The 25,274-nt window shown below is 37.7% G+C and overlaps 1 protein-coding gene across 1 annotated transcript in view; it reads right to left on the reverse strand.

The window, feature by feature from the left end:
- Window positions 1-630: 630 nt before the first annotated feature.
- The window catches only part of TERB2 (telomere repeat binding bouquet formation protein 2), a 37,628-nt gene continuing 12,984 nt past the window's right edge, over window positions 631-25,274 (reverse strand). The window contains exons 6-7 of the mRNA XM_003420133.4: window positions 12,109-12,197; window positions 631-6,289 (exon numbers count right to left, since the gene is read on the reverse strand). Of these exons, the coding sequence (XP_003420181.2) occupies window positions 6,147-6,289; window positions 12,109-12,197 (232 nt within the window). The 3' untranslated portion in view covers window positions 631-6,146. The remainder of the gene's footprint in view (window positions 6,290-12,108; window positions 12,198-25,274) is intronic.

Consider the following 25,274-nt stretch of genomic DNA (forward strand, 5'->3'; position numbering starts at 1 on the left):
AAGTACTAGTTTGATTATCATTTATCACCTGCTTTTAGACAGGAACCTGAATATACTAGTAATAACAATAATAAAACTATATAGTTTTTTTTTGAGTGCTTACTAAGTGCTACATATTATCCTAAGCACTTTATATGTATTACCTCATTAATTCTCAATTTCCCTTTAATTTAAGCATTATGATCTCCACACTTACTAGGAAACTGAGGCACAGAGAGGTTAAGCATCTTGTCCAAGATTGCACAGTTAGATAAGTGCTGAAGTTGGAATGAAGACCAAGGCAGGCTGAATCCAGTCTGTGCTCTAAGTCACTCCCTATATGGAGACTGACATCCCCTCCACTGCAGAGGGTATGTGTCCAAGTACCATCTATGTGCATGTTTGCTTTTGGTATAATGCAGGATACAAAGTAAAAAAGAAAAAAAGATAGCTGTCCTAGGAAAAGATCTGTATTTTATAATAAAACCATTAATAGCTTCAGGTAAGTTCCCCTGGTATCCAGTAGTGATAGGATGGTAGATGTATCATTGAGCCACTAGGCTTATCATCTGAGCATTTCAGGGAATCACTCATATTAAACAGTATTTCATGCTAAACAGTATTTCTGGGAATTATTCATGCCTGGTATAATTTTATAGACTTGGAAGGCTGGAAGGTCCCTTAGAGATCAATTATTCAAATGCACTCATTTATAGTGTTGGCAGTTATTATCTTTCGAGGTGGCATTCTAAGAGTCTTTTACTTTTCATATTATATATTTATGTTTAATTTTTTTATAAGACTACATTACACATAATCAGAAAAATAACATTTAAAAATGGGAGTCCCTGGGTGGTCCAAATGGTTAACATGCTCAGCTGCTAACTGAAAGGTTGGTGGTTCGAGTCCATCCAGAGGCACCTTGAGAGAAAGGCCTGGTGATCTACTTCTAAGAAATCAGCCATTGAAAATCCTATGGAGCACACACAGTTCTATTCTGACACACGGAGCTGCTATGAGTTGGAACCAACTTGACAGCAACTGTTTTTTCTTTTTTTCTCCCCAAGACAGCTCAAAGGGGGAAAGGCTAGTCTTTTCAACAAACGGTGCCGGAACTGGATATTTACATGCAAAGGAATGAATTTGGACCCTTACCTCACCCCATATACAAAAATTAACTCAAAATGAATCATAGACCATGTAAGATTAAAAGTTTAAAACTCTTAGAAAAAATATAGAAGTAAATCTTGGGTTATGCAAAGCCTTCTTGGATACAAAAACCAAAGCACATGCAACAAAAGAAAATAAATAAATTAGACTTTATTAAAATTAAAAGCTTTTGTGCTTCAAACCATACCATCAAGAAAATGAAAAGACAACCCACAGAATGGGAGAAAATATTTGCAAGTCATATATCTGATAAGGATCTAGTTCCAGAATACATAGGAACTCTTACAGCTCAACAATAAAAAGACAAATAACCCAATTAAAAACTGGGCAAAGGATCTGAATAAACATTTTTCCAAAGAAGATATACAAATGGCCCATAAGTATGTGAAAAGATGCTCAACATCATTAGCCATTAGAGATATACAAATCAAAACCACAGTGATAGACCAGTTCACAACCACACACACGAAAAAAAAACCCCAACCCATTGCCGTCAAGTTGCTTCCAGCTCACAGCGACCCTGTAGGGAAGAGTAGAGCTGTCACATAGAGTTTCCAGATTCACACAGCCAACCTTTACGGTCAGCAGCCGTAGCTCTTAACCACTATGCCACCAGGGTTTCCTCACATCCACTAGGATGCCTATATTCAAAAAGATAGATGGTAACAAGTGTTGATACAGATATGGAGAAATTGAAACCCTCATACAGAGCTGGTGGGAACACAAAATTATACAGCCACTTTGGCAAAGTCTGGCAGTTCTTCAAAATGTTAAACACAGAGTCACCATATGACCCAGCAATTCCACTCCTAGATAGATACCCCCACAAATGAAACACACATCCATACAAAAACTTGTACGTGAAATTGTCATAGCAGCATTATTCATAATAGCTGAAAGTGGAAACAACCTACATGTCCATCCATGATGAATAAATAAATAAAATGTGGTATATTCATACAATGGAATATTACTTGGTGTCTTAGTTATCTAGTGCTGCTATAACAGAAATACCACAAATGGATAGCTTTAACAAAGAGAAATTTATTCTTTCACAGTGTAGAAGACTAGAAGTCTAAATTCAGGCTGCCAGCTCCAGGGGAAGTCTTTCTCTCTCTGTCAGCTCTGGGGAAAGGTCCTTGTCATCAATCTTTTCTGGTCGAGGAGCTTCTCAGTGCAGGTATCCCGGGTCCAAAGGTCACACTATTCTCCTGGCTCTTGTTTCTTGGTGGTATGAGGTCCCCATGTCTCTCTGCTGGCTTCTCACTTTCGTATTTCAAAAGAGATTGGTTTAGGACACAACCTAATCTTGTAGATTGAGTCCTGCCTGATTAACATAAGTGCCGCTAATCCCACCTCATTGACATCATAGAGGTAGGATTTACAACACATAGGAAAATCACATCACATGACAAAAGGGTGGACAATCACACAGTACTGGGAATCATGGCCTAGAGAAGTTGACAGATATTTGGGGGGATACAATTCAATCCATGACACTTGGCAATAAAAAGGAATGAAGTACTGATACACACTGCCACATGATGTCCTTGAACACATTATGCTGAGCAAAAGGAGCCATTCACACACATGATCCCATTCATACAGAATACCCAGAGGAGGCAAGGCCACAAGCAGCAGAAAGCAGATTAGTAGCTGCCCAGGGCTGGGGTGTGGGTGCGGAGGCCTGGAGTGGGAAGCGACTGCTAATGGGTATAGGGTTTCTTTTTGGGGTCCTGAAAATATTCTAAAATTAGATTGTAGTGATGGTTTTACTACTCTGCCAATATACTAAAAACCACTGAATTGCACACTTACACAAGTGAACTGTGTGATATATGAATTCTATCTTAATAAAGATGTTAAAAATTAAAAAATGGTTACTTCATTAAATTGATGCAAAATGATTTAAGGTGATATTCTATTCATTTATTATTAAACCCTGAGGATATTTTCAGGTTGTCACTCTGTTAAGTAACAGTTTAAAACCAAACACTCCATTTCAAAGAACGATCTTCTGCTAAAGCTGTTATAAATCTAATAAACATGTGCTATCTACATTTTTTTTTTTAACTACATAACTTCAGGGCCACAGACCTGTCAACATTTTACAGGTCCAAGTAACCAGTATCTTCCACACAATTCACTCCCATAAAAAGTCAGTAGCCTGCCCTTAAAGCTCAATTATGATTACTTTGGCACCAAGAGACAAAAATATAGTGGCTTAAACAAAGCAGAAGTTAATTTCTCTGCCACATAAATGTCTAGAGATAGGCAGCCCTGCTCTGACAAATGTGTGGGCTGATAAGTCAGGTGTGATGTGGGAAAGAGGAGTCAGGGGGGCCATGAAAAGTAAGTAGGTCTGTTATACTCATGATTCCCAGAGACAGGGAGGCACAGCACGCCACGATGCAGGGCTACACCTGCAGACAAGGTAACAAGAAGTTGGAATTGTAGGAGAGGGCTTATGTATGGAAGGACGGGGGGTTAGCTAGGTTTTGAGGGCTTCCTGAGGACTGGGCATTCTGAATAATTCTGCAGACTCCAGGGGCATAGGGGCTGTCCCTAGTCGTTGGGTACCTGGCCCCAGGGCAATTAGGATGGGTGCACAATAGCCCAGGAGTGTAAGAATCTGATAAGTCGTTGGATAGTAGACTTAATCAGCTGCTCGTAAAAAGGAATGGACTGGATTCACAGGAACTTGAAACTAGGTCAAGACAGTCTTTAAAGAAAGAAAATGGTATTCCAAAACTAGGGCTGGGATGGCAAAATTCCCCATAATGTCCTCAGGACCCGAGACTCCTTCCAGCTCACTACTTTGCTAACCCTAGGGTGTGGTTCTGCCTCTCACAGTTCAAGATGGCAGCTATCATATCCCCATTCTAGTTATCAAGATGGAAGAAGGGACAAAGGGTGGGCATCGAATATCTTTAAGGAAAGTTCTCAGATACTATTTTCACTTTACATACATTGGCCAAAATTTTATGACATCGCCATACTTAATTTCAAGGAAGACTGAGAATGTGGACTTCATCTAGGTAGCTTGTGCTCAGATATAAATTAGAGGTTCTATCATCACGAAAGAGAGAAGAAAGACATTCAGAAATAACTAGCAGACTCTGCCAGAGACTCATAACTTATTTAATTACACAAAATCCTACCAAAAACTAGAGAGAAAAAATAATCTGGATACAAACGATGAAAGAAATAATATGACTAAAACAACACACTAAATTAAACAGTGTGAGAAACGACTGTGCCTAGAGGAAACACAGTTGCGCAAAGGGTGGAGAAATAACCGGAAGTCCTAAAGGTGGAGGGAATATTTTTTATAAGATAGACCAAAGGCAATATTGATCAGATATTTTAGGGCAAATAAGAAGAAACAGCTTAAATGACAAATAATTGAAATCATACTACTTTTCACTTCGCTTTAAGACAATAAACTTAACAAAACAAATAGTTTATCTTTGCTTATTTTACGTCTTCATATGCTTTCAACTCCTGAAAGATTTATGTTATCAATTAATTTTATTGCTTCTGGCAGTATTTCAAAGCTATGTACTGCATCTGGCTTTTTCTATACACACATAAAGACATAATCACTTTTGTTTGAAAACAGGTGTAGTTATGATTGACTATGTTAACATATACAGTATATGTCAGAAAAATTTCCTAAATACTGAAAATTCCCTTCCAAGAAATCCCAACATACACAACTTGGTGTAAATTTATTTAATCCCTTTAATAATTAAGATCCACAAATAGGCTTGGCTCCTATATAAGAAACATAGTCAAGTGAACGTGACTAAGATAAAGTATCGAAAGATAATATTAATATGTTTCAGGAAAAGGTTATTAATGTCTAGTCTTTTTCTATTTACAAATTCAGAAGGGTTTAACCACAGGTATGAATACAAGTAAAAATTACCATATAGGAAAAATAAAACTCTCAAATGCTGAGGTAGTGCTAAAATTTTATATTATGCAATTGGAGTCATGGGAGAAAAGCCAGGGCCCACATACACCCAAATGAATCCAAACACTTAAGAAAGTGTGCATTTTTCAGACAATTCTGTTGCTGACATGTACTTCCTAGGAAGAAGTACAGCTCTAACGAGATGATAGCTTCACAAATAGTATTTTACTTATAAATTTCTAAAATCAACTAAACCCACCAGACTCTATATAGCATGACCATGTGAATAAGGATAAGTTGCCTACTTGAAATCACTGCGTCCCAGTTTATTTGAAACACCAGTCAGGCATGTTGGCGTATTTCCGGGCCCCCTTGCAGATGTGCTGTCCTGTTACACCCGACACACTGACTACAGCACACAGTGAGGGACAGGTGGGAAGGGCTAGCTTGGAAGATCAGAAGGATTGCGTTCCAGTCCTCATTTAGCCACCGGTTAGATTTTAGTCACCCTAAGCAAGTCACCTTTCAAGCTTTCATTTCAGAAACCATCCACAATGAAGTCTGAATTATTAAAATGCTTTATTTCTCAATTTTAATAGAGAAAAAAATTACTCCACATTTTTAAAGTAAGAAACAGTAATTCAGAACTCAACTATGGCATTCTAAGCTTTCTTAAATAAGATGACCAGAATCAGAAGGCTTAGCATTCACAATATTAAACCCAGAAACATGTGTGTGTGTGTATATACGTATAAAAACCCAAATATGTAAAATTAGTGTTCATACCAAAAAAGCACTTGAGAGGACTTTTTATGAAGCATGTTTTGATGACAATGACTCTATAAACACTGTGGGAATGTAATGTTAGAAACTGAGGTAACAGTCCAGTCCAAATGCCACTCATTACACAGAGCCAAAAAGGTTCTGGATTTCCTAAAGACACATTTTGAGGAAGAAAAAGACGAATTCTCCCCCATTTCCCCATCTCCTAGTCCCAAAGGGGAGCATTTTACATTATGCACAATTTTGTTAATATTTTATAGAAAATACTGGTGCCCAGATATAAAGGAAATCTAACTTAGCATTTCCTCTTCAATTTGTTTTTTATAGCAAACATGTTAATTTCATTTTGAACATGGTAGGCTAAATATCCTGAGCTTCCAGGAATGAAGTCATGTAGCTCTCCACGAAATTTCTTCATGGCATCAATAGACACATAGCCTATAAAATAAAAAATATACAGACACATTTAGACCCTATCACACTATCCACTCTCCGGTGCTTTTGATTCATTAGGGTCAAGGTTTCTAAAAAATATTTTTTCAAGAAGTGAAAAGAAGGAATAGTACCAATGAGAAGATTCTCCATGAAACCGATAATTATCAGGGAACCTCCCCTCCCTGCCCCTTTTAAGACACAAATAAATCTCTTTGACCATTGAGAGTGTGACACTCAGGACGGGGCTGGAGCATACCAGCTCCTAGGCCATAATGGCTGGGAAGTGTGTCCGGCTTACTCAGAACTAGTATCCAGCTAGCTACTAACAGCACAAACTGCTCAGCTTCTCCAGAAGAAGAGTCGGCACTTTCCTGCTCTGCTAGCACTGGGATAATATTCTTTAACAAATAAACTAATGGGAAAACCAATATTACTGCTTAGTCAAAAAAGGGTATGGGTGTGAATAACTGTGATGTCATTAAAATCTGAAATAAATACGAGGAGTATGAAAAGGAACACCTGGAGTGGGGAGAGCTTAATGACTCAATAAATTGAAACAACACTAACTTGATAGCAGTTGCTTACTATTTGATTAATTATATTTTATGTGTAATGCTAAGTGTTTGGGGTTTAGATTAAAACTGAAACCTAATTTAAAAGTAAATACCATATTAAAGATATAATCAGTTCAAGGATGACTGAATTTAGCACAGCTCCACCATCAAGTTCTATGCATAAAGTTTGATTGTTTATAATAGTACACAATAAATTCAGTTAATATATTAACTGTGAATCTAATCATTTAAAATTGATTAGTATCTTTAAAGACATTTTAACCATAGTCATTTACCCTAGAGGGTCTCTTGAAGTACTATTGCTATACTCTACACGAGTTCACAAGCTTTGTCTGATTGCTAGGTTTCTGGGTAAAATAAACTAGTGCAGAAAAATAGTAATGCTTAGTTAATTGCACATATACACTGTGTGAGGATCCTAAAGACATGTGCGAGGAGAAGAATAAAAATAATGACTGTTGTTAAGTGTCATCGAGTCAGTTCTGATTCATAGCGACCCTCTGTATAAAAAGTGAAACGTTGCTTGGTCCTGTGCCATCTTCACAATAGTAGGTACGTTTGAGCCATTGTGTGAATCCATCTCACTGAGGGTCTTCCTCTTTTTCATTGACCCTCTACTTTACCAAGCATGATGTTCTTCTCCAGTGATTGGTCCCTTCTGATAACATGTTGAAAGTAAGCAAGACAAAGTCTCCCTATCCTTGCTTCTAAGGAGCATTCTGGCTATTCTTCTTCCAAGATGGATTTGTTCATTCTTCTGGAAGTCCATGGTATATTCGATATTCTTTGCAAACACCATAATTCAAATGTGTCATTTCTTATGTCTTCCTTTTTCATTGTCCAGCTTTCAAATGCATATGAGGCAACTGAAAAAAAAGCCCGTGGTTTGGGTCAGGTACATCTTAGTCATCAAAGTGACATCTTTCCTTCTTAAGATTTTAAAGAGGTGTTTTGCAGCAATTTTGCCCAATGCAATATGTCATTTGATTTCTTGACTGCTGCTTCCATGGGCATTGATTTTAGACCCAAGTAAAATGAAATTTTTGACAGCTTAAATATTAACTACCACATCAATAAAAATATCACTGTAAGTATAAGAGGATAGGACATTTACAGCATCAGAAATGAGTTACAGTAGCAGTTTGAAATAGGTTGAAATTGAAAGAAACGTAATTTAAACTAACTTAAACAACGGTGGAATTTACTGGACATTGATATGTCAACTAAGCTGTGAAGAAAGCAGGCATATTGCTGAACCTCAGGAGTAACTCAACCAACCATCACGGCTCTCTCACTGGTCTCAATTTTTTTTTCTGCACGTTAGCTTCATTTTCCTCTCATGAGGCATGTTGGCTTTCTTTATATGGTAGAAAACATGGCTGCTGATAGCTCCCAAGTTTTATATTTTAGAACCATATTGACTGAACAAGATGACTGCATTCACTGGCTCCATGTGTAAAAACCCAGAGAAGGAACTGTGAATAGTTAGTTCGGTGCTGTCAAGTTGGTTCCGACTCATAGCGACCCTATGTAAAACATAAGGAAACACTGCCTGATCCTGCGCCATCCTCACAGTCATTGTTACACTTGATCCCATTGTTGCAGCCACTGTGTCAATCCATCTCGTCAAGAATCTTCCTCTTTATCACTGACCCTCTACTTTACCAAGCATGATGTCCTTCTCCAGGAACTGGCCCCTCCTGATAACGTGTTCAAAGTACATGAGATGAAGTCTCACCATCCTCATTTCCAAGGAGCACTCTGGCTGTATTTCTTCCAAGACAGGCTTGTTTGTTGTTCTGGCAGTCCACGGTATGTTCAATATTCTTAGTCAACACCATAATTCAAAGGTGTCGGTTCTTCTTTGGTCTTCCTTATTCATTGTCCAGCTTCTGCATGCATATGAGATGATGAAAACATCACGGCTTGAGCCAGGTGCACCTTAGTCCTTAAAGTGACATCTTTGCTTTCCAACACTTTAAAGAGGTCTTTTGCAGCAGATCTGCCCAGTGCAGTATGTCATTTGATTTCTTGATGGCTGCTTCCATGGGTGTTGACTGTGGATCCAAGTAAAATGAAATCCTTTACGTCAATATTTTCTGCTTATCATGGTGTTGCTTATTGGTCCAGTTGTGAAGATTTTCTTTTCTTTATGTTGAGGTGTAATCCATACTGCAGGCTGTGGTCTTTGATCTTCATCAGTAAGTGCTTCAAGTCCTCTCCACTTTCAGCAAGTAAGGTTGTGTCATCTGTATATCGCAGGTTGTTAATGAGTCTTCCTCCAATCCTGATGCCTTGGTCTTCTTCATATAGTCTAGTTTCTCAGAATATTTGCTCAGCATACAGATTGAATAAGTATGGTGAAAGGGTTAGGGTTAGCCTTTGTCCAAAAACCAGCAAGAAGCCAAGGCCTGCCAACAATCACATGACTAAGCTTGGATGTGGATTTTCCAGCACTGGTTTCACCTTGAAATAACTATAGCCTCAGCTGACAACTTGACTGCAACCTCATGAGAGACTCTGAGAGAGAACTATCCAGCTAAGATGTTCCTGGATTCCTAACCCTCATAAACTATGACATAATACATGTTTGTTGTTCTAAGTTGCTAAGTTTTGGAGCAATTTATTACACAGCAATAGATAGCTAACACAGTATCTATTATAGGTTTCCAAACTTTTAATTATCATAATCCTTTGGCTTAAGAATTTTTTGCCTGCAAGATATTTACAATTATTACTAATTGTTTTCTTACTTTTAATAATCACACGTGTAACTGTCAATCAGAACTTTTTATCATGGGTGAGAACCAGTGACATCATACTGAGGGGATTTACTTCCAGTCAAAAGCAAAACACAAACAAAGCAAATCCCTTGATATTTTAGGGGACAGTTGGCAATGTCTGGACATATGTTTGGTTGTCACAACTGGTGCGGGAGGGGTGCTACTGGCATATAGTGGGTAGAGCCATGGATACTGATAACCAGAAAAGCCAAAAACCAAACCCAGTGCCGTCAAGTCGATTCCGACTCATAGCGACCCTATAGGACAGAGTAGAACCGCCCCATAGAGTTTCCAAGGAGCGCCTGGCAGATTTGAACTGCCGATCCTTTGGTTAGCAGCCGTAGCACTTAACCACTACGCCACGTGGGTTTCCATGGATACTGATAAGCATCCTAAAATGCACAGGAATGAACCCACAACAAAGAATTATCTGGCCCAAAATGTGCTGAGAATGAGAAACCCTGTTCTAGGACATAGCTCTAGCTACTACGCCACCAGGGTTTCCATGGATACTGATAAGCATCCTAAAATGCACAGGAATGAACCCACAACAAAGAATTATCTGGCCCAAAATGTGCTGAGAATGAGAAACCCTGTTCTAGGACATAGCTCTAGCTTGTATTTACTATAGGCAAAGAATCCAATTAATTCTGTTTTTAGAGATTTAACAGTCATTGAATATAACCCAACCTATATGAGGAAGAGACAGTGAGTTATAGTCCAAAATTTGATGCCGCAGCCCAATGTTTCACATAAGCTGACTTTTCCCAACAAGAGTTACTCCTTCTTATACAAGCAGATGGCATGATAAAAAAGGGAAGTACTTGTCAATTCACATCTAAATTAAAGACAAAGAATTACCTCTAAAAAAGGAAGCTTTCTTCTAAGAAAATACTATCAGATACATTAAATACTGCAGAAATATAAAGAAAGGAAATAATTATTCAACTGAGTGGATGAGAAGATCAGAAAATTTTACTTCAGTTCTCTCGATAAAACCAACAGGCTATACCACAGGTTAAAATTATACTTAAAAAATTCTGATTAATGATTATTTCTAGGTTTTTTTTTTAAGTTTATTTTTAAATAACACTGTCATTCTTTTGAACAATTTCTTTATCCAGGACTGAAACACAGAGCAGCATTGTTATATGTGTCCCAATCTAAGTATATGTCTTTATTATATGGTTGATTTTAATATTTATCATTGATCTTTTTAACATGTTATTTAACATTCGGTAAGTTCAAATGAACATTAGATGCTTTGTAAGTGGTACAAAATCTAATACTAGTAATATCCGACAATCAGAGTTTAAGGTGCCTGTATTTTATTTGAATATTTAGGCGTAGAAATTTCAGTCCGGCAAGAACAAATTGGGGCAGCAGTTGGCTTAAATTTTAGGATTTAAGTGCTTCTACTTAGTTCATTATCCTTTGCTCCTGAGAGTCCCCAGGCTGATTTTTCTGCTGTCATGGCTGGGGAGCAGTTTTCTTTGACTTCTCCAAGACTCAGCCCCGAACTACGCATTAAAAGTTCTTTATAAAGTGCTTTTCTAAAGGCTATTTTCTATTACTCAAATGAACAAGAAGGAAAAAATGATAAATGGCTATAAGAAATGATCAGAAGGGATAGCGATATCAAAGAAGACACCTAGTAATTTGTAGACTAGTTGCAAGAGTTGGTATTGATACTGCTAAATGAAGAGAAAAATGATAAATAAATCATTTTCAAAAACCTATACTTATTGCTGTGTTAAAAAACAATTTTAAACCTTTTTTTTTTAAACTGTTACCAATGACCCCACTGAATACTATCCAGATCGAAGTATCCACTCAGCACTATCCAAATTCCAGTGGCCACTTTTCAACCGGTTTCCTTGGTTCTAGCCCCTCAATGTCAGTCTCAGTTAGCATCTTCTCTTTGTATAGGGCACTGAGGTGGGAAACCCAAATACTGAGTCCATGAAAACCTGGGTGAGCCATGAATGGGTTTCTGAGGATCTGTGAGCCTTCAAAATTATATGTCAAGTTTGTGTAAGGTGTGTGTGTGTGTGTGTGTGTGTGTGTGTGTATGTGCTAGACAAAGGGCCTCTGTTTCATCAGATTCTCAAGGGAGACTGTGATTGGGGTTGTCCATATAGTTTATCTTCCAAGCTGGGGCACTGCAGAGTAAAAATCGATGCCAGGGTAACGGACATACATGGGGACCGACTCAGGCAAAAGGAGACATGTGTTCACTAGCTACAGATCACTATTTTAGCACAGAAAATATGGGGCTTATCACTGGGTCAATTCTGCAGTTTAATTTATTTAATACAGGAATGATGGTGTCTCCTCCATTACTGTGTATAACAGAGGGGCCCCTGTCTGCCAGGCATTTGAAGGATAACAACAGTTTTCTTTTACATCATCTTCTCGTGTTTCTTCCCTATCTGGATTGACTATAAATTTTATTTTAAACTACCTGTTACCATGTTGTTCACTGGGTAGTTCTGAAGAGGGAAGTACATCTGCTTTTCTACAACTGGAGTCCTTTCCAAATGCTTTTCTCTGCTGTGAAAAGAGACATACAGGAAGTTACATTTATATACACATGTCCCCCTGCTTGGATTTGCTTTATAAGCAAGAAACTTTTCCAGGCAATATGTATAGTAATTTAACTGTTCTTTTATCAGACATCGGTCTTATTAGGTAAACATGTTAAATGTGAACTTCTTTTGTGCTTCCACATAATGCAAGGGCCCATATAAATATTTTTGGTTTTGTTGGCCACATCAAAAAGCAGTTCAAATCCACCAGGCATGTAAGGGGCCTGGGTCTCTTTTTCAATATTCCAGAAAGTACAATAATTCAATAATAGCTTGTCATTAGATAAAACACACACACAGACATAATCTTACATATGCCACAAGGGAAGTATAGTAGAATCTATTTTAAATGGTCATAGCATTTTTTGTTGTTGTTAATTAGCATTCAAATAATTAGAACTCTTAACTGATACTTTCAGACTTTACCACAAGTAATAAATGATGTCTGGGAAAACCATGAAGTACAGTAAGATTCTGAAGTAACTTCTGAATTAAAAAAAAAAAGCTGAATTATGCTTAATGCACTTGTGTAATATAATTACTTATATTCTAATTTTTTTAAAGCTAAGCAGTTTTTACCTAGAATATTCTATTTTCTGACAGCCAAATAACAATGTTTACTATATTTAGACTACATATAACCAATTGATGTGTTATAATACAATTACATAAAAATTAAAAAACTCAATAATTAAAAAATGGAGTCCTCCTGAAATTATTTTCTCAAAAAAGTTTAAAATTACACTAAATGGTAGTAAAATGCTTTATTTTCAATATTTAAAAAAATTAGATTTTGTTTAAACCCTTTCAAGAGAACATATAGCTCAGTTAGGATGAGATCCTACAAATAAAAGAAGTTAGTGCTCCCACAAATGTCAGGGACTAAAAAAAGGATACTAATTATAACAATATTTATGACTTATTCTGGCTCTAAAAGCTCTGGCCAAGCAGTAAGAGATGGGGACGGGGAGGAGGGGATGCCTACTGAAAAGGAAGAAGAAATGCTCTCATTATTTATGTACGATATGCCTACACACCCTGAAAAACCAAGAATCAAATGAAATATTCTGAGAATTTTAAAGAATTCTAAGTGGATAGATATCAAACGGAAACCCTGGTGGCGTAGTGGTTAAGTGCTGTGGCTGCCAACCAAGAGGTGGGCAGTTCGAATCCACGAGGTGCTCCTTGGAAACTCTATGGGGCAGTTCTATGAGTCGGAATCGACACAACAGCACTGGGATTGGTTTTTGGTATATATCAAATAAATACCCCCCAAATCAATAACCTTCATGTATACCATCTATGACTAATAAAAAATAAAACGATAAAGTGATCCAATTCTTAATAGCAATAAAACACATAAAAATCTAAAAATAACCACACAAGAAATATGTGATTCTGTATGTATCAAAATAAAAAACTTTACTCCTAGAAAAGAAAACAAATAATGGAAAAAAAAAAAAATCCTCCTGGACAGGAATGGAAACCCTGGTGTAGTGGTTAAGAGCTACGGCTGCTAACCATAAAGGTGGGCAGTTCAAATCCACCAGGTGCTCCCTGGAAACTCTATGGGGCAGTTCTACTCTATCCTATAGGGTCGCTATGAGTCAGAATTGACTCGACGCCAGTGGGTATGGTTTTTTTGGTTGGACAGGAACATTAAAAATGACAAATACATCAATACTTCTCAAATTTAAGTTTAACACAATTCTCAATAAAATCTAGGATTTTACAGCTTAAGAAAAATAATTACAAAATTCACCTGAATGAGTTAGAAAATCTAATAGTAGACAAGCATGACAAAAATAAATATCTAGGAATAAATTTAGTAAGAGACGTACAAGATCTATATGAAGAAAATATGAAAAAATTCCTTGAGGGCCACAAAACAGAACTTGAATTAAGTGGGGAAAAAATGCTATTTTTTTGGATGGGAGGACTCAGCATCACAGATATTCTTTCTAAATTAATCTATAACTTTTTTTGTCATGCCAATAAAAATAGCAACAGAATTTTTATTTTTTGGAATACGAACAAACTGATTCTAAAATTCATGTGGAAAAACAAACCAGGAAGAACGGCCAAAAATTTCTGAAGGAGAGTAAGGAAGAAAAACTAGCCCTAAATATTCGGTCAAATTATAAATAATTAAAACAGAGTGGTACCAGTACATGACAGATGAATGGAATAGAATAGAAAGTCCAGAAATAGACCCAAATACATACAGGAATTTAATGTACAATAAAGGTGGCATTTCAAGACAGTAGGAAAAAAGATGAATTAGTCAATTCAGTACCTACAAGTGGGTGGCTATATGGAAAAAAAAAAAGATGGATCTCTATGTCACACTTTACACCCAGATATATTCCAAAAGGATCAACGATTTAAATGTAAAAATAAGTCATTAAGAAGAAACCGTAAGTAAATTACACATGTAAAAATTGTTGAATTGACAAATGTCTTGTTATACATATCATTACCACAATAAAAAAATAGAAAAAAAAGAAAAAGAAACCACAGGAAAATGTTTGATAACCTTAGAGTGGGAAGATTTTCCCAAGTATGCCACAAACCCAGAAAGCCATTAAAGAAAATACTGATAAGTATGATGCAGTAGAATAAAAAATTTCTGCATGATAAACCCAACATATTTAAAGTCAAAAGATAAACAACAAGAAGGTAATTGAAATTTATTTCACAAAGGACTAATTCCTCTGAAGAATAAAGGGGTTTTTTTTTTTCTTTATAAACTCAAAAGTGAAATGTGCAAAGGATATGAAGCAACAGCTCACAGAAAAGGAAGCACAAACGGTTCTCACACAGAAAAAGACGCCAAACCTCACACATAATAATAATAGCAAAACAAATGAAACTAGTGTGAGACACATTTTACACCTGTCAGGTTGGCAGAGATCAAAACCTTTAAACAGCACAGTGTTGGAAAAGGTATAGGCAACAGTAGGGGCACCAACCACCCCAGTTGGCTCTAGTCTGAGAGGTCTCCCAGGGTATGGGGCTTTTCAGTGCTAAAACTGGGACAGTCCCAGGCAAACCAGAATGGTTAGTTACTCCAGCCTGGAAAAAGTACTTGTATACACAATTAGTAGGAGTGTAAATTGGTCTAACCTCTATGGGGGGCAATCTGACAAGACCTATCAAAGATACAAATGTACACGCCTTTTGACCTAGTAATTCCCTTCCTAGGTATTACCCTACAGATAGTCACACACATGCAAAATGATATGATTACAAGATTATTCATTGTAATTTAATAGCAAATTAGAAATGAGCTAGAAGTCCATTAAAACAAGAGACTGATTAAATAAATTATGATAAATCCAAAACAATGGAATACAATATAGTACAAATATGAAAAAGCTAAGTATGTAGTGATGTGGAATGCTCTCCTAGGTAAATTTTTAAATGAAGGAAGGCAAGGTGCAGAAAACAGTTTGTAATTTTTTACTACCTGTGGAAAAAAAGGAGAAAAGAAAGAATATTTCTATGAATTTGCGAGTAAACACATCTACAAGAAACTGAACGGCTGGCTAGGGGTGGAGGAGAATGGAGACCTTCACAGAATTCACTTTTATTCATCTTGGATTTTGAACCATGTGAACGTATTACCTATTAAAAATAATTAAATTTTCAAAATAGGAAAACAATGAGCAGGCACAAATAGCTAAGGAAAAAATTTAAAAGAGGGATGACTGTGGGACTTGCCTTCTCAGGCATTAAAACACAAAAAGTTATGTAATTTAAAGGAATATTCCATTGATATAAAACTAGGTTCATGGATTAACGAAATAAAACAAAAAATGCAAAAACAGATCTTCATATAAAAAAAAACAATATATGACAAAGAGAAATCACAAATCAGTAAGAAACAGATTTATTATTTTAAAAAACTGATAGAAATTGCTTATTTGCAAAACAAATAAAATAAATTTAGAGCTTCACCTCATACCATATACCAAAATAAATATCTACAGAGTTAAAAGCCTATTTCTAAAAACTGAAACCACCAAAATGATAGAAAAAATTAGCTATTTATTTTTTCTCTGAATGAGAAAGGACTTTTTTGATCATAAAAACAATAGAAGAAATTATAAAGGAAAAGTGATTCATGATGTAAAAATTAAAAATTTGGAGCTCTCAAAAAATTCAAACCAGACAACAAATTAAGGATACAATTTGACACAAATATGGCAAAAGGATAATATAACTATTGTATAAAGATGCCAGACAAGCTGATAAGAAAAATAATAAGAGCCCAATAGAAAAATGGAAAAAGAAAATAAATAAATAAGCCACAGAAATGGAAATATAACATGCTAATACGCAAATACAAAAAGGTTCAAACTTATTAGTAATCAAAGAAAAATGCAAATTAAAATAAGATGCTGTTTTTCATTTATTAAATTAGCAAAAGACTTCTAAAATAGTAATACCAAATGTGTTGGTGAGGACGTGATGAGACTAACATGATGGCTGTTTAAACTTGTCATTTTGTGGGAAGCGAATGACAATATGCATCACGGCCTTTAAAAAATTCAGATCTGCTTATACTGTAAATTCCACATCTAAGAATGCATTAAGAAAACAGCCTACAGAGTAGAGAAATATTTATGAAAGAAGATGTTCAAAAGGGTGTCAAAAGAATAATTGTAAAAAATTAAAATATATAACAAAAAAAGATGGTTAAACGTTAAGATGAAATATATACAGCCATTACAAGTCATAATATCAGATAGGGTTTTTGAACAGAGGCAGTGGCCTACAGAATACTAAATGGAAAATCAAGAGACAGACTGTATAGGCAACATGACCTCCACTCTATCCAATGTGTGTATTTGTATAAAATTAGAGAGAGATGTGCTCATGTTAATTGTGCTTATCTCTGAGTGATGGGGTTGCTCCTAATTTTATTTATTCTTTTCTACTTTCGACAAATTGTATAATTACATCTATAATAATAAAGTAATTAAAAACAAAAAAATAAAAATTCATACAACTTTCAGAAGATTTTAGAAACATATCGGAGGAAAAACAGCATAGTGACTAAGAATGTGGACTCTGGGTCTGCTAGACTTGTGTTCAAATTCAGCACCACTACTTGAATAATATTAGGCTCTAAAAGATTTTTTTTTTTTTTTTAGCTCTTTGAATCTGTTTCCTCAGTTGTAAAATGGGGATAGTAATATTTATCCACTTCATAAGGTTGGAAGAATCAAATGAAATACTGGATGTAAACTGCTTAGCTCATGAACATGTGGTATTTGGCAAGTGTTCCCCATCAATAGTGCTGTCACTAGCAGAATGCCAACAAAACAAATTCTTGGGTAGGGCCAGACCATACTTTATCTGTGTTCGCACTGCGCCCTCTGGTGGTTCCACAGAGAAAAGGCTCGAGGTAGACACCTACCTAAAGTGTCTATTGATACTTTTGACCATTTTTGTTGTTTTTGGATCAGATGCATTTTCCCTAGATTTGTTAGACCTCTTTGTACATTAAGGACATCAGCCTTTGTCAAATATTTTTCCTAGTTTATATTTTTCTTTTGACTTGGATTACGGTTTGTTTTTTCTTTTTGCCATGTACAAGTTTAAAATATTTTTGGTGGTCATATTTCTCAGTCTTTTCCTTTATGGCCTCCGTGTTTTTTGCAGTAGAGATTTATTTAGTCCTTAATGAAATTTAGGATTCTTTTCTTCTTCCATTCAACTTTCTACCCTTGTAATTAAAGGACAAAAAGTGTGAAAATAGCAGCAGCAACCACATGATTTGGGATGTGTTTTTCTACATTAGGTTCTTTGGGTTGTGAAGGGCAGACTTACTCAAGTTACCTCATATATCTAAGGAGGAGGACTGGTCTAAGGCACGGTATCTCCCTCTTTCTTTGGGGGCTGCATGGTCTTTGCTTCTCTTTACACATATTTTCTACTCTCTTCTGTCCAGTAATCAGTTTCCTTTATTTCTTCTGTAGTTTGCATGTGGCTTTGACTTGCTCTAATTCTAATTCCACCACAAATTCAAAATTCTTTCCATTTTTTTTTTTATTATTCAACTTTAGATGAAGGTTTATAGAACAAACTGGTTTCTCATCAAACAATTAGTACACACATTGCTGTATGACATTGGTTAACAACTCCATGACATGTCAACACTTTCCCTTCTCAACCCTGGGTTCCCTATTACCAGTTTTCCTGTTCCCTCCTGCCTTCCAGTCCCTGCCCCAGGGCTGGTGCGCCCCTTTAGTCTCGTTTTGTTCCATGGGCCTGTTCAATCTTTGGCTGAAGGGTGGACCTCAGGACCAGGCTTATTACTGAGCTGAAAGGGTGTTTGGGGGCCATACTCTCAGGGTTTCTCCAGTCTATGTCAGGCCAGCAAGCCTGGTCTTTCTTTCTGAGTTAGAATTTTGTTCTACATTTTTCTCCAGCTCTGTCTGGGACCCTCTATTGTGATCCCTGTCAGAGCAGTTAAAGGTGGTAGCTGGGCACCATGTCGTTGTAGTGGACTCAGTCTGGTGGAGGCTGTGGTAGATATGGTCCATTAGTCCTTTGGACTAATCTTTCCCTTGTGTCATTAGTTTTCTTCATTATTCCTTGTTCCCAAAGGGATGAGACCACTGGAGTATCCTAGACGGCTGCTCACAGGCTTTTAAGATCCCAGATGCTAATTACCAAAGTAGAATGTAGAACATTTTCTTTATAAACTATGTTACACCAATCGAGCTAGATGTTCCCTGAGACCATGGTCACCAGCCCACAGCCCAGCAATTCAGTCCCTCGGGGAGTTTGGATGTGTCTATTGAGCTACCATGGCCTTGCCTTGTACAGGTTGTGCTGGCTTCCCCAGTATTGTGTACTGTCCTACACTTCACCAAAGTTACCACTTATCTTTTCTCTATTAAGTGTTTTTCCATCCCCATCCCCCACCCCGTAACCAGTAAACATTGTTTCTTTTTGTATGTAAACCTTGTCATAAGTTTTTACAACAGTGGTCCCATACAATATTTGTCCTTTTGTATTGACTTATTTCACCACGCATAACGTCCTGTGCTGAGTTCCTTTTGTTTGTGGATTTCTTTTTCCTTTTTTTTTTGTTTTTGTGGATTTTGTTTTTATTGAGAGTTTGTTTTTCTTCTTTATTTTGATGAGTAGGTTTAACTTTCTTTGTGGTTACCTTGAAATTTAGCCTTATCTTCCCATGTTTGAACTAGTCTATTATAACTGGGTATCGCCTTGCCTTCATCTCCATTAGAGAGTTCTATACCTATACCATTTATTCCCTCTTTTATTGTTCTGACGTTGTCATTTACAGATTAACCTCTCTGGTTCCCTGCTGAAATTCTTTTGGTTCTGGATGGTCGTTGAGAGTCCATCTCCTATGCTGGTATCTGGCTGGTACAGTCTTGCGTCCCAGATTCAGGCTGTGCTCTGATATTGTTTGTTCTCAGCCCAAAGGACTCCCTTTAATAATTCTTGTAAGTTTGGTTTGGTTTTTACTTATTCCCTTAATTTCTGTTTATCTGGAAATGTCCTAATTTCACCATCATATTTGAACAGAGTTTTGCAGGATGTATTATTCTTGGTTGGCAATTTTTTCTTTCAAGATTTTATATACGTCATCCCATTGCCTTCTTGCTTGCATGGTTTCTGCTGAATAATCAGAGCTTAGTCTTATTGTTTCTCCTCTGTATGTGACTTTTTTTTTTCTCAAGCTGCTTCACAGGATTCTCTTCTTTGTCTTTGGTTTTAGCGAGTGTGATTATGATGTGCCTTGGTGTTTTTCTTCAAGGGCTATCCTATATGGGGTTCGTTGAGCTTCTTGGATGGCCAGCTTTTTTTTCATCGTTCATATTAGGGAAGTTTTCTGTCAGTAATTCTTCAGTGATCCTCTCTGTGTTTTCCCTTTTCTCTCCCTGTTCTGGGACTCTGATCACTCGCATTTTGCTTTTGGTTGTATCCCACATAATTCTCGAGGTTTCTTCATTTTTCTTCATTCTTTTTTTCTGACTTTTCCTGAAACAGAGTTGTATCCAAGTGTTTGTCTTCAATTTCACTGATTCTGTCTTGCATCATTTCAAACCTGCTCCTCACCTCGTCTATGACACTGTCCATTTCTGAAATCTTGTTGTTTATCTTTTGGATTTCTAATTGTTGTTTTTGTACAATTTCTAGTTGTGAATTTATTTTGGCATTTTGTCCCTGTATTACTTTCTTGAATTGTTCTATTTTTTTGTCTGTATTTTCCATGAATTTGTCTGCCTTCTTCCAAAAATTTGTCTATTTTTTCCTCATTTTTGTCTGCTTTTTGCTTCAACTCTGGGATTGCTCTGAATATTAGAGATTTGAATTCCTCGTCAGGTAGTTCTAGTGCCTTTTCTTCTACTGGAAGTCATCTGGTGTTTTATTTTGGACACCTTCTAGACCCATCCTGTCCTGTTTTTTAATATGTTTTGATATTGTCTGCTGTCTTTGGGACATTCACTAGTTATTTTCTTTGTTTCTTGATTGTAGATTTATTTGTTTTGTCCTGCTTTTTGTTTTATTTGGTTATGTCTGAGCAGGCGGGCTGTGCGTACTTTGTTGTTTGCTCGTCTGTAGTCATGATACTTTTCACCACCTTGTCCAATGGGCAGGGCCAGTCATTCAGCTATGGTGCGCAGGCAGGTCCAGCTGAAGGGGAGGGGCTGGGATGGGTTGTTTGTGGCACATACTAGGGCTGGCAGGGTAGGCCAGGAATCAGCGCTGGGCAGGTTCCAGTAGGCCATGCCTGTGCTGCTCAGGGGTGTGATGTTCAGTGCACGGTACAAGTAGGCAAGAAAGAGGGAGGAGGTTGTGATGTGTGGAGCTAATAGGGGTGTGGGAAAGAAGAGAGAGAGGAGAAAAAAAACTGGAGCCAGAAACAAACAAGCAAATAAAGAGAAAAAAAAAAAAAGAGTGCTAAGGGAGCTTGCTGTTGGAATGGAGAGATGCGAAACCAAGAAATGGAGAAAATAAAAAGGGAAAAAGAAAGAAAAAGTAACTAGATAAAAATTTGGAAAAGAAAAGGCCCAGAAGTCCCGGGGTCCCAACAGTGGGGCAGCTAAGACCAGGGAAGTGGCTCCCAGGCTGCAGAGTATAGCCTGGCTAGACGGGTTATAGATGTCACACAGCACCAGGTATTCATGAGACAGGAAAAGAAGATAAGTGTAGAGAGACGAGAACTGAGAAATAAAGACAGACAGAAAGGGAAAAAAAAGAGTGAAGAGAGAAAAAAAAGTGAGAAATGTCCCCAGGGATCCCACCTATGGGGCTGCGCAGACTGGGGGAGTGGCTCCTAAGCCATGCTCTGGAGCCTGGCTAAAAGGGGCACCCAAGATATAAAAAGAAAAAGAAAACAGAACAAAACAAAACAAGGAAAAAAAAGCTCCAGGGATCCCACCAGTGTGGTGTCACAGGCCAGGGCAGTGGTTCCCCAGTGGAGCATGGCTTTGTAGCCTTTCAAGAAGCAGCAAAGATGGCATACGGAGCCAGGTGTTCCAAAGAAAGGGGGGGAGGTGGTGGGAGGCACAGAAGAAACCAAAAGAGATGGAAAGAACCAATATCAGCTCAGGGGCCCGGCCAGTGTGGGCAGGGCGAATACAAGCAACCTGACGCCAAAGCAGCTGCCTCCCCGCCAAGAGTCTGCGGCTGGCGGGAAGCACAGGAGAGCTAGGAAGGCGTACATTGCACCTTACCTGGTGCTTTGACTCTTGCTGGGAACTTGGTGAAGCTGCTTTCCCGTACTCCCTGTCCACGGATCTTTGACGTGGGTGGGGCAAATCCAAGCAGCACAGATGCTGTGCTTCCCATCAGGCTGAGCCACTGCAGCCAGCCAGGAAGCTCGGAGGTAGAGCAGAGGGGAGAGAATGAGGGGGTGGCAAAGCATGTATGGATGGTTACCTGGTGCTGTCTCCTGCTAGGAGTTCTGTGAAGCTGCTTTCCCATGCTCCCTGTCTGCCAATCCTTGACAGGAGTCCAAGATGGCGGATCCATGCCGTGTTAGCTGATGGGGCCCTTCATACGTATCTCTCCTCAATCTCTGTCCTCTGTCAGTTTCTTATTCTATTCAGTGCTTGGATGAGTTCTCTATCTCTTCATTTGGAAGTTCAGGTTCCAGGAATGATGTTTGTCTCTGTTTTACTTAATTTTTCGGGTCTTTGCTGTGGAGGGACGGTGTGGTGCTTCTGTCTATGGCACCATGTTGGCCGAAAGTCCGAAAATTCTTTCCATGTTTCTTACTACTAATTTCAAGAGAATTAGCTCAGCTCATCTGTTCAAGGCAGGCCACCCAAGCTATAGTTTGCCGGTCAGCTAACTGGAAAAGTTGTTCCTGGATCTGTTAACTTCACTAGATCCAATGAGCTGTGAATAGAGTGGGGCAGAAGTCATATGGCTCACAACATTCCTTGCTGATTGAAGGATCCATGGATGAATAGTGACTTACAGGAGGGGTTATGGGTGAATTTAATGCAAGGTACTATTATTATTTTGAACATTTTATAGTGCATTAGGTGAACATTTACATAGAAAATTGGTTTTCCCATCAATATTTCATACACAAATTGTTCCGTGACATTGGTTACAATCCTTGCAGTGTGTCAACACTCTCCCCCATTTCCTCCCTGGGTTCCCTGTTTTCATTCATTGGGTTTCCCTGCCTCTCCCTGCCTTCTCATCTTTGCTTTTGGGCAAACGCTTCCCTTTTGGTCCAGTATAGTTGATTATTTGTTGATTTTATAGGTCAGACTACCATTTGGCTGAGAGGTAGCCTCCAGGAGTATCTTCAGTTTCCAGTTAGAAGGTTGTCTTAGGGCAATAGTTTCAGGGGTTCTTCCAGTCTCTATCAGACCAGTAAGTCTGGCCTTTTCTTTTTTTGTATGGATTTGAGTTACGTTCTACATTTTTCTAACAGGGACCTTCTATTGTGATCCAGGTCAGAGTGGTCAGTAGTGGTGGCTAGGCACCATCTAGTTCGTCTTGTCTCAGATTAGAGGAGGCTGTGGTTTATGTGTCTCCGGTTTTCTTTGTTCTCCTTTGCTCCAGCCAGGTAGAGACCAATAGTTGCATCATAGATGGGTGCTCGTGAGCTTTTAAGACCCCAGATGTTATTCACCAGGCTAGAATGCAGAACACTGTCTTTACGAACTGTTATGCCAATTGACGGAGATAACACCCGAGGTTATTGTCCTTAGACTTTAAGCCCAATAGCTCAGTCCCATGAGGTGTTTGATTATGTCTAAGAAGTTTCTATAACTGTGCACCCTACATGCTCTATTGTATATACATGAATATACATGCTGCACTTATGAATATGTATATAGAAATATCCACAACCATACCCATATAAGTACATGGATATATTCCTGTATGACTTCCCATACCTATCTAACATACATATCTAACTCTGTGGAAACTCTGGTGCCATAGTGGTTAAGTGCTACAGCTGCTAATCAAAAAGCTGGCAGTTCAAATCCACCAGGTGCTCCTTGGCAACCCTATGGGGCAGTTCTACTCTGTCCTATAGGGTCGCTATGAGTTGGAATCAATTCAAAGGCAATGGGTTTGGTTTTCTTTTTTAAATCTAACCACATATCCTCAGTAAATTATTGTTATTACCATTGTTGCAGGATTGTATATGTTATAGTATTTACAATGGTTGCCCTTTATTCCTGTGTACCTATCAGTATCTTCCTTTGTCTTGGTCCTGTTGTGCTGACTTCCCCCATATTGTGCATTGTCTTCACCAACATTTCTAGCTTTGTTTATCTCTTCATGCATTTGTTAGCCCCTTGAAAGTCCTCTTTGGTGAAGTGTTCGTTCATGTCCCTTGCCCATTTTTTAACTGGATTGTCTTTTTGATGTTGAGATGTTGAAGTTTTCTATAGATTTTAGAAATTAAACTCTTTTCAGATATGTCATTGCCAAATTTTTTTTCCTAGTCTGTAGGTTCTCTTTTTACTCTATTGGAGTTTTTTGATGAATATAGCTATTTAATTTTTAGCAGGTCCAGTTATCTGGTTTATCTTCTGATGGTTGTGTATTTTTAGTTATGCTTGATAGTCTATTTATGCCATAAAGTAGGGTCTCTAGCCTTGTCCCTATGTTTTCTTCCTTGAACTTGATTGTTTTAGGTTTTACACTTACGTCTTTGATCCATTTTAAGTTAGTTTTTGTGTATGGTGTGAGGTATGGGTCCTGTTTCATTTGTCTACAAATGGATATTCAGTTTTGCCAGCACCATTTGTTAAAGAGACTATCTCTTCCCCATTTAATGGACTTTGGCTCTTTGTCAAAGATCAGCTGTCCATAGGTGGATGGGGTTACTTCTGAATTTTCAGTTCTGTTCCATTGGTCTATGTGTCTGTCATTGTACCAGTACTTGGCTGTTTTGACTACTGTGGCTGTGTAGTAAGTCCTGAGATCAGGAGTGTGAGGCCTCCTACTTTGTTCTTCTTTGATAATGCTTTACTTATCTGAGGTCTCTTTCCTTCCCATATAAAGTTGGTGATTAGTTTTTCCATCTCGTTAAAGAATGTTGTCGGAATTTGGATCAGGAATGCATTATATCTACAGAACCCTTTGGGTAATACTGACATTTTCACAATGTTAAGGCTTTCTATCCAAGAGTAAGGAAAGCCTGGTGGCGTTGTGGTTAAGAGCTATGGCTGCTAACCAAAAGGTCGGCAATTCCAATCCACCAGGTGCTCCTTGGAAACTCTTTGGGGGCAGTTCTACTCTGTCCTATAGGGTCACTATGAGTCTGAATCAACTCAAAGGCAACAGGTTTTTTTTTTTAAATCCATGAACATGGTATGTTTTTCTGTTTATGTACATCTCTTTTGGCTTCTTGTGGTAGTGTTTTGTAGTTTTCTTTGTATAAGTCTTTTACATCCCTAGTTAGATTTATTCCTAAGTATTTTATATTTTATTTATTTTTATTTTATCTTTTGGGGAGCTATTATAAATGGTATTGTTTTCTTGATTTCCTTTGCGTAGTTCTTTTTGTTAATGT

Source organism: Loxodonta africana, chromosome 10 (genome assembly GCF_030014295.1).
Source record: "Loxodonta africana isolate mLoxAfr1 chromosome 10, mLoxAfr1.hap2, whole genome shotgun sequence".
Lineage (NCBI taxonomy): Eukaryota > Metazoa > Chordata > Mammalia > Proboscidea > Elephantidae > Loxodonta > Loxodonta africana.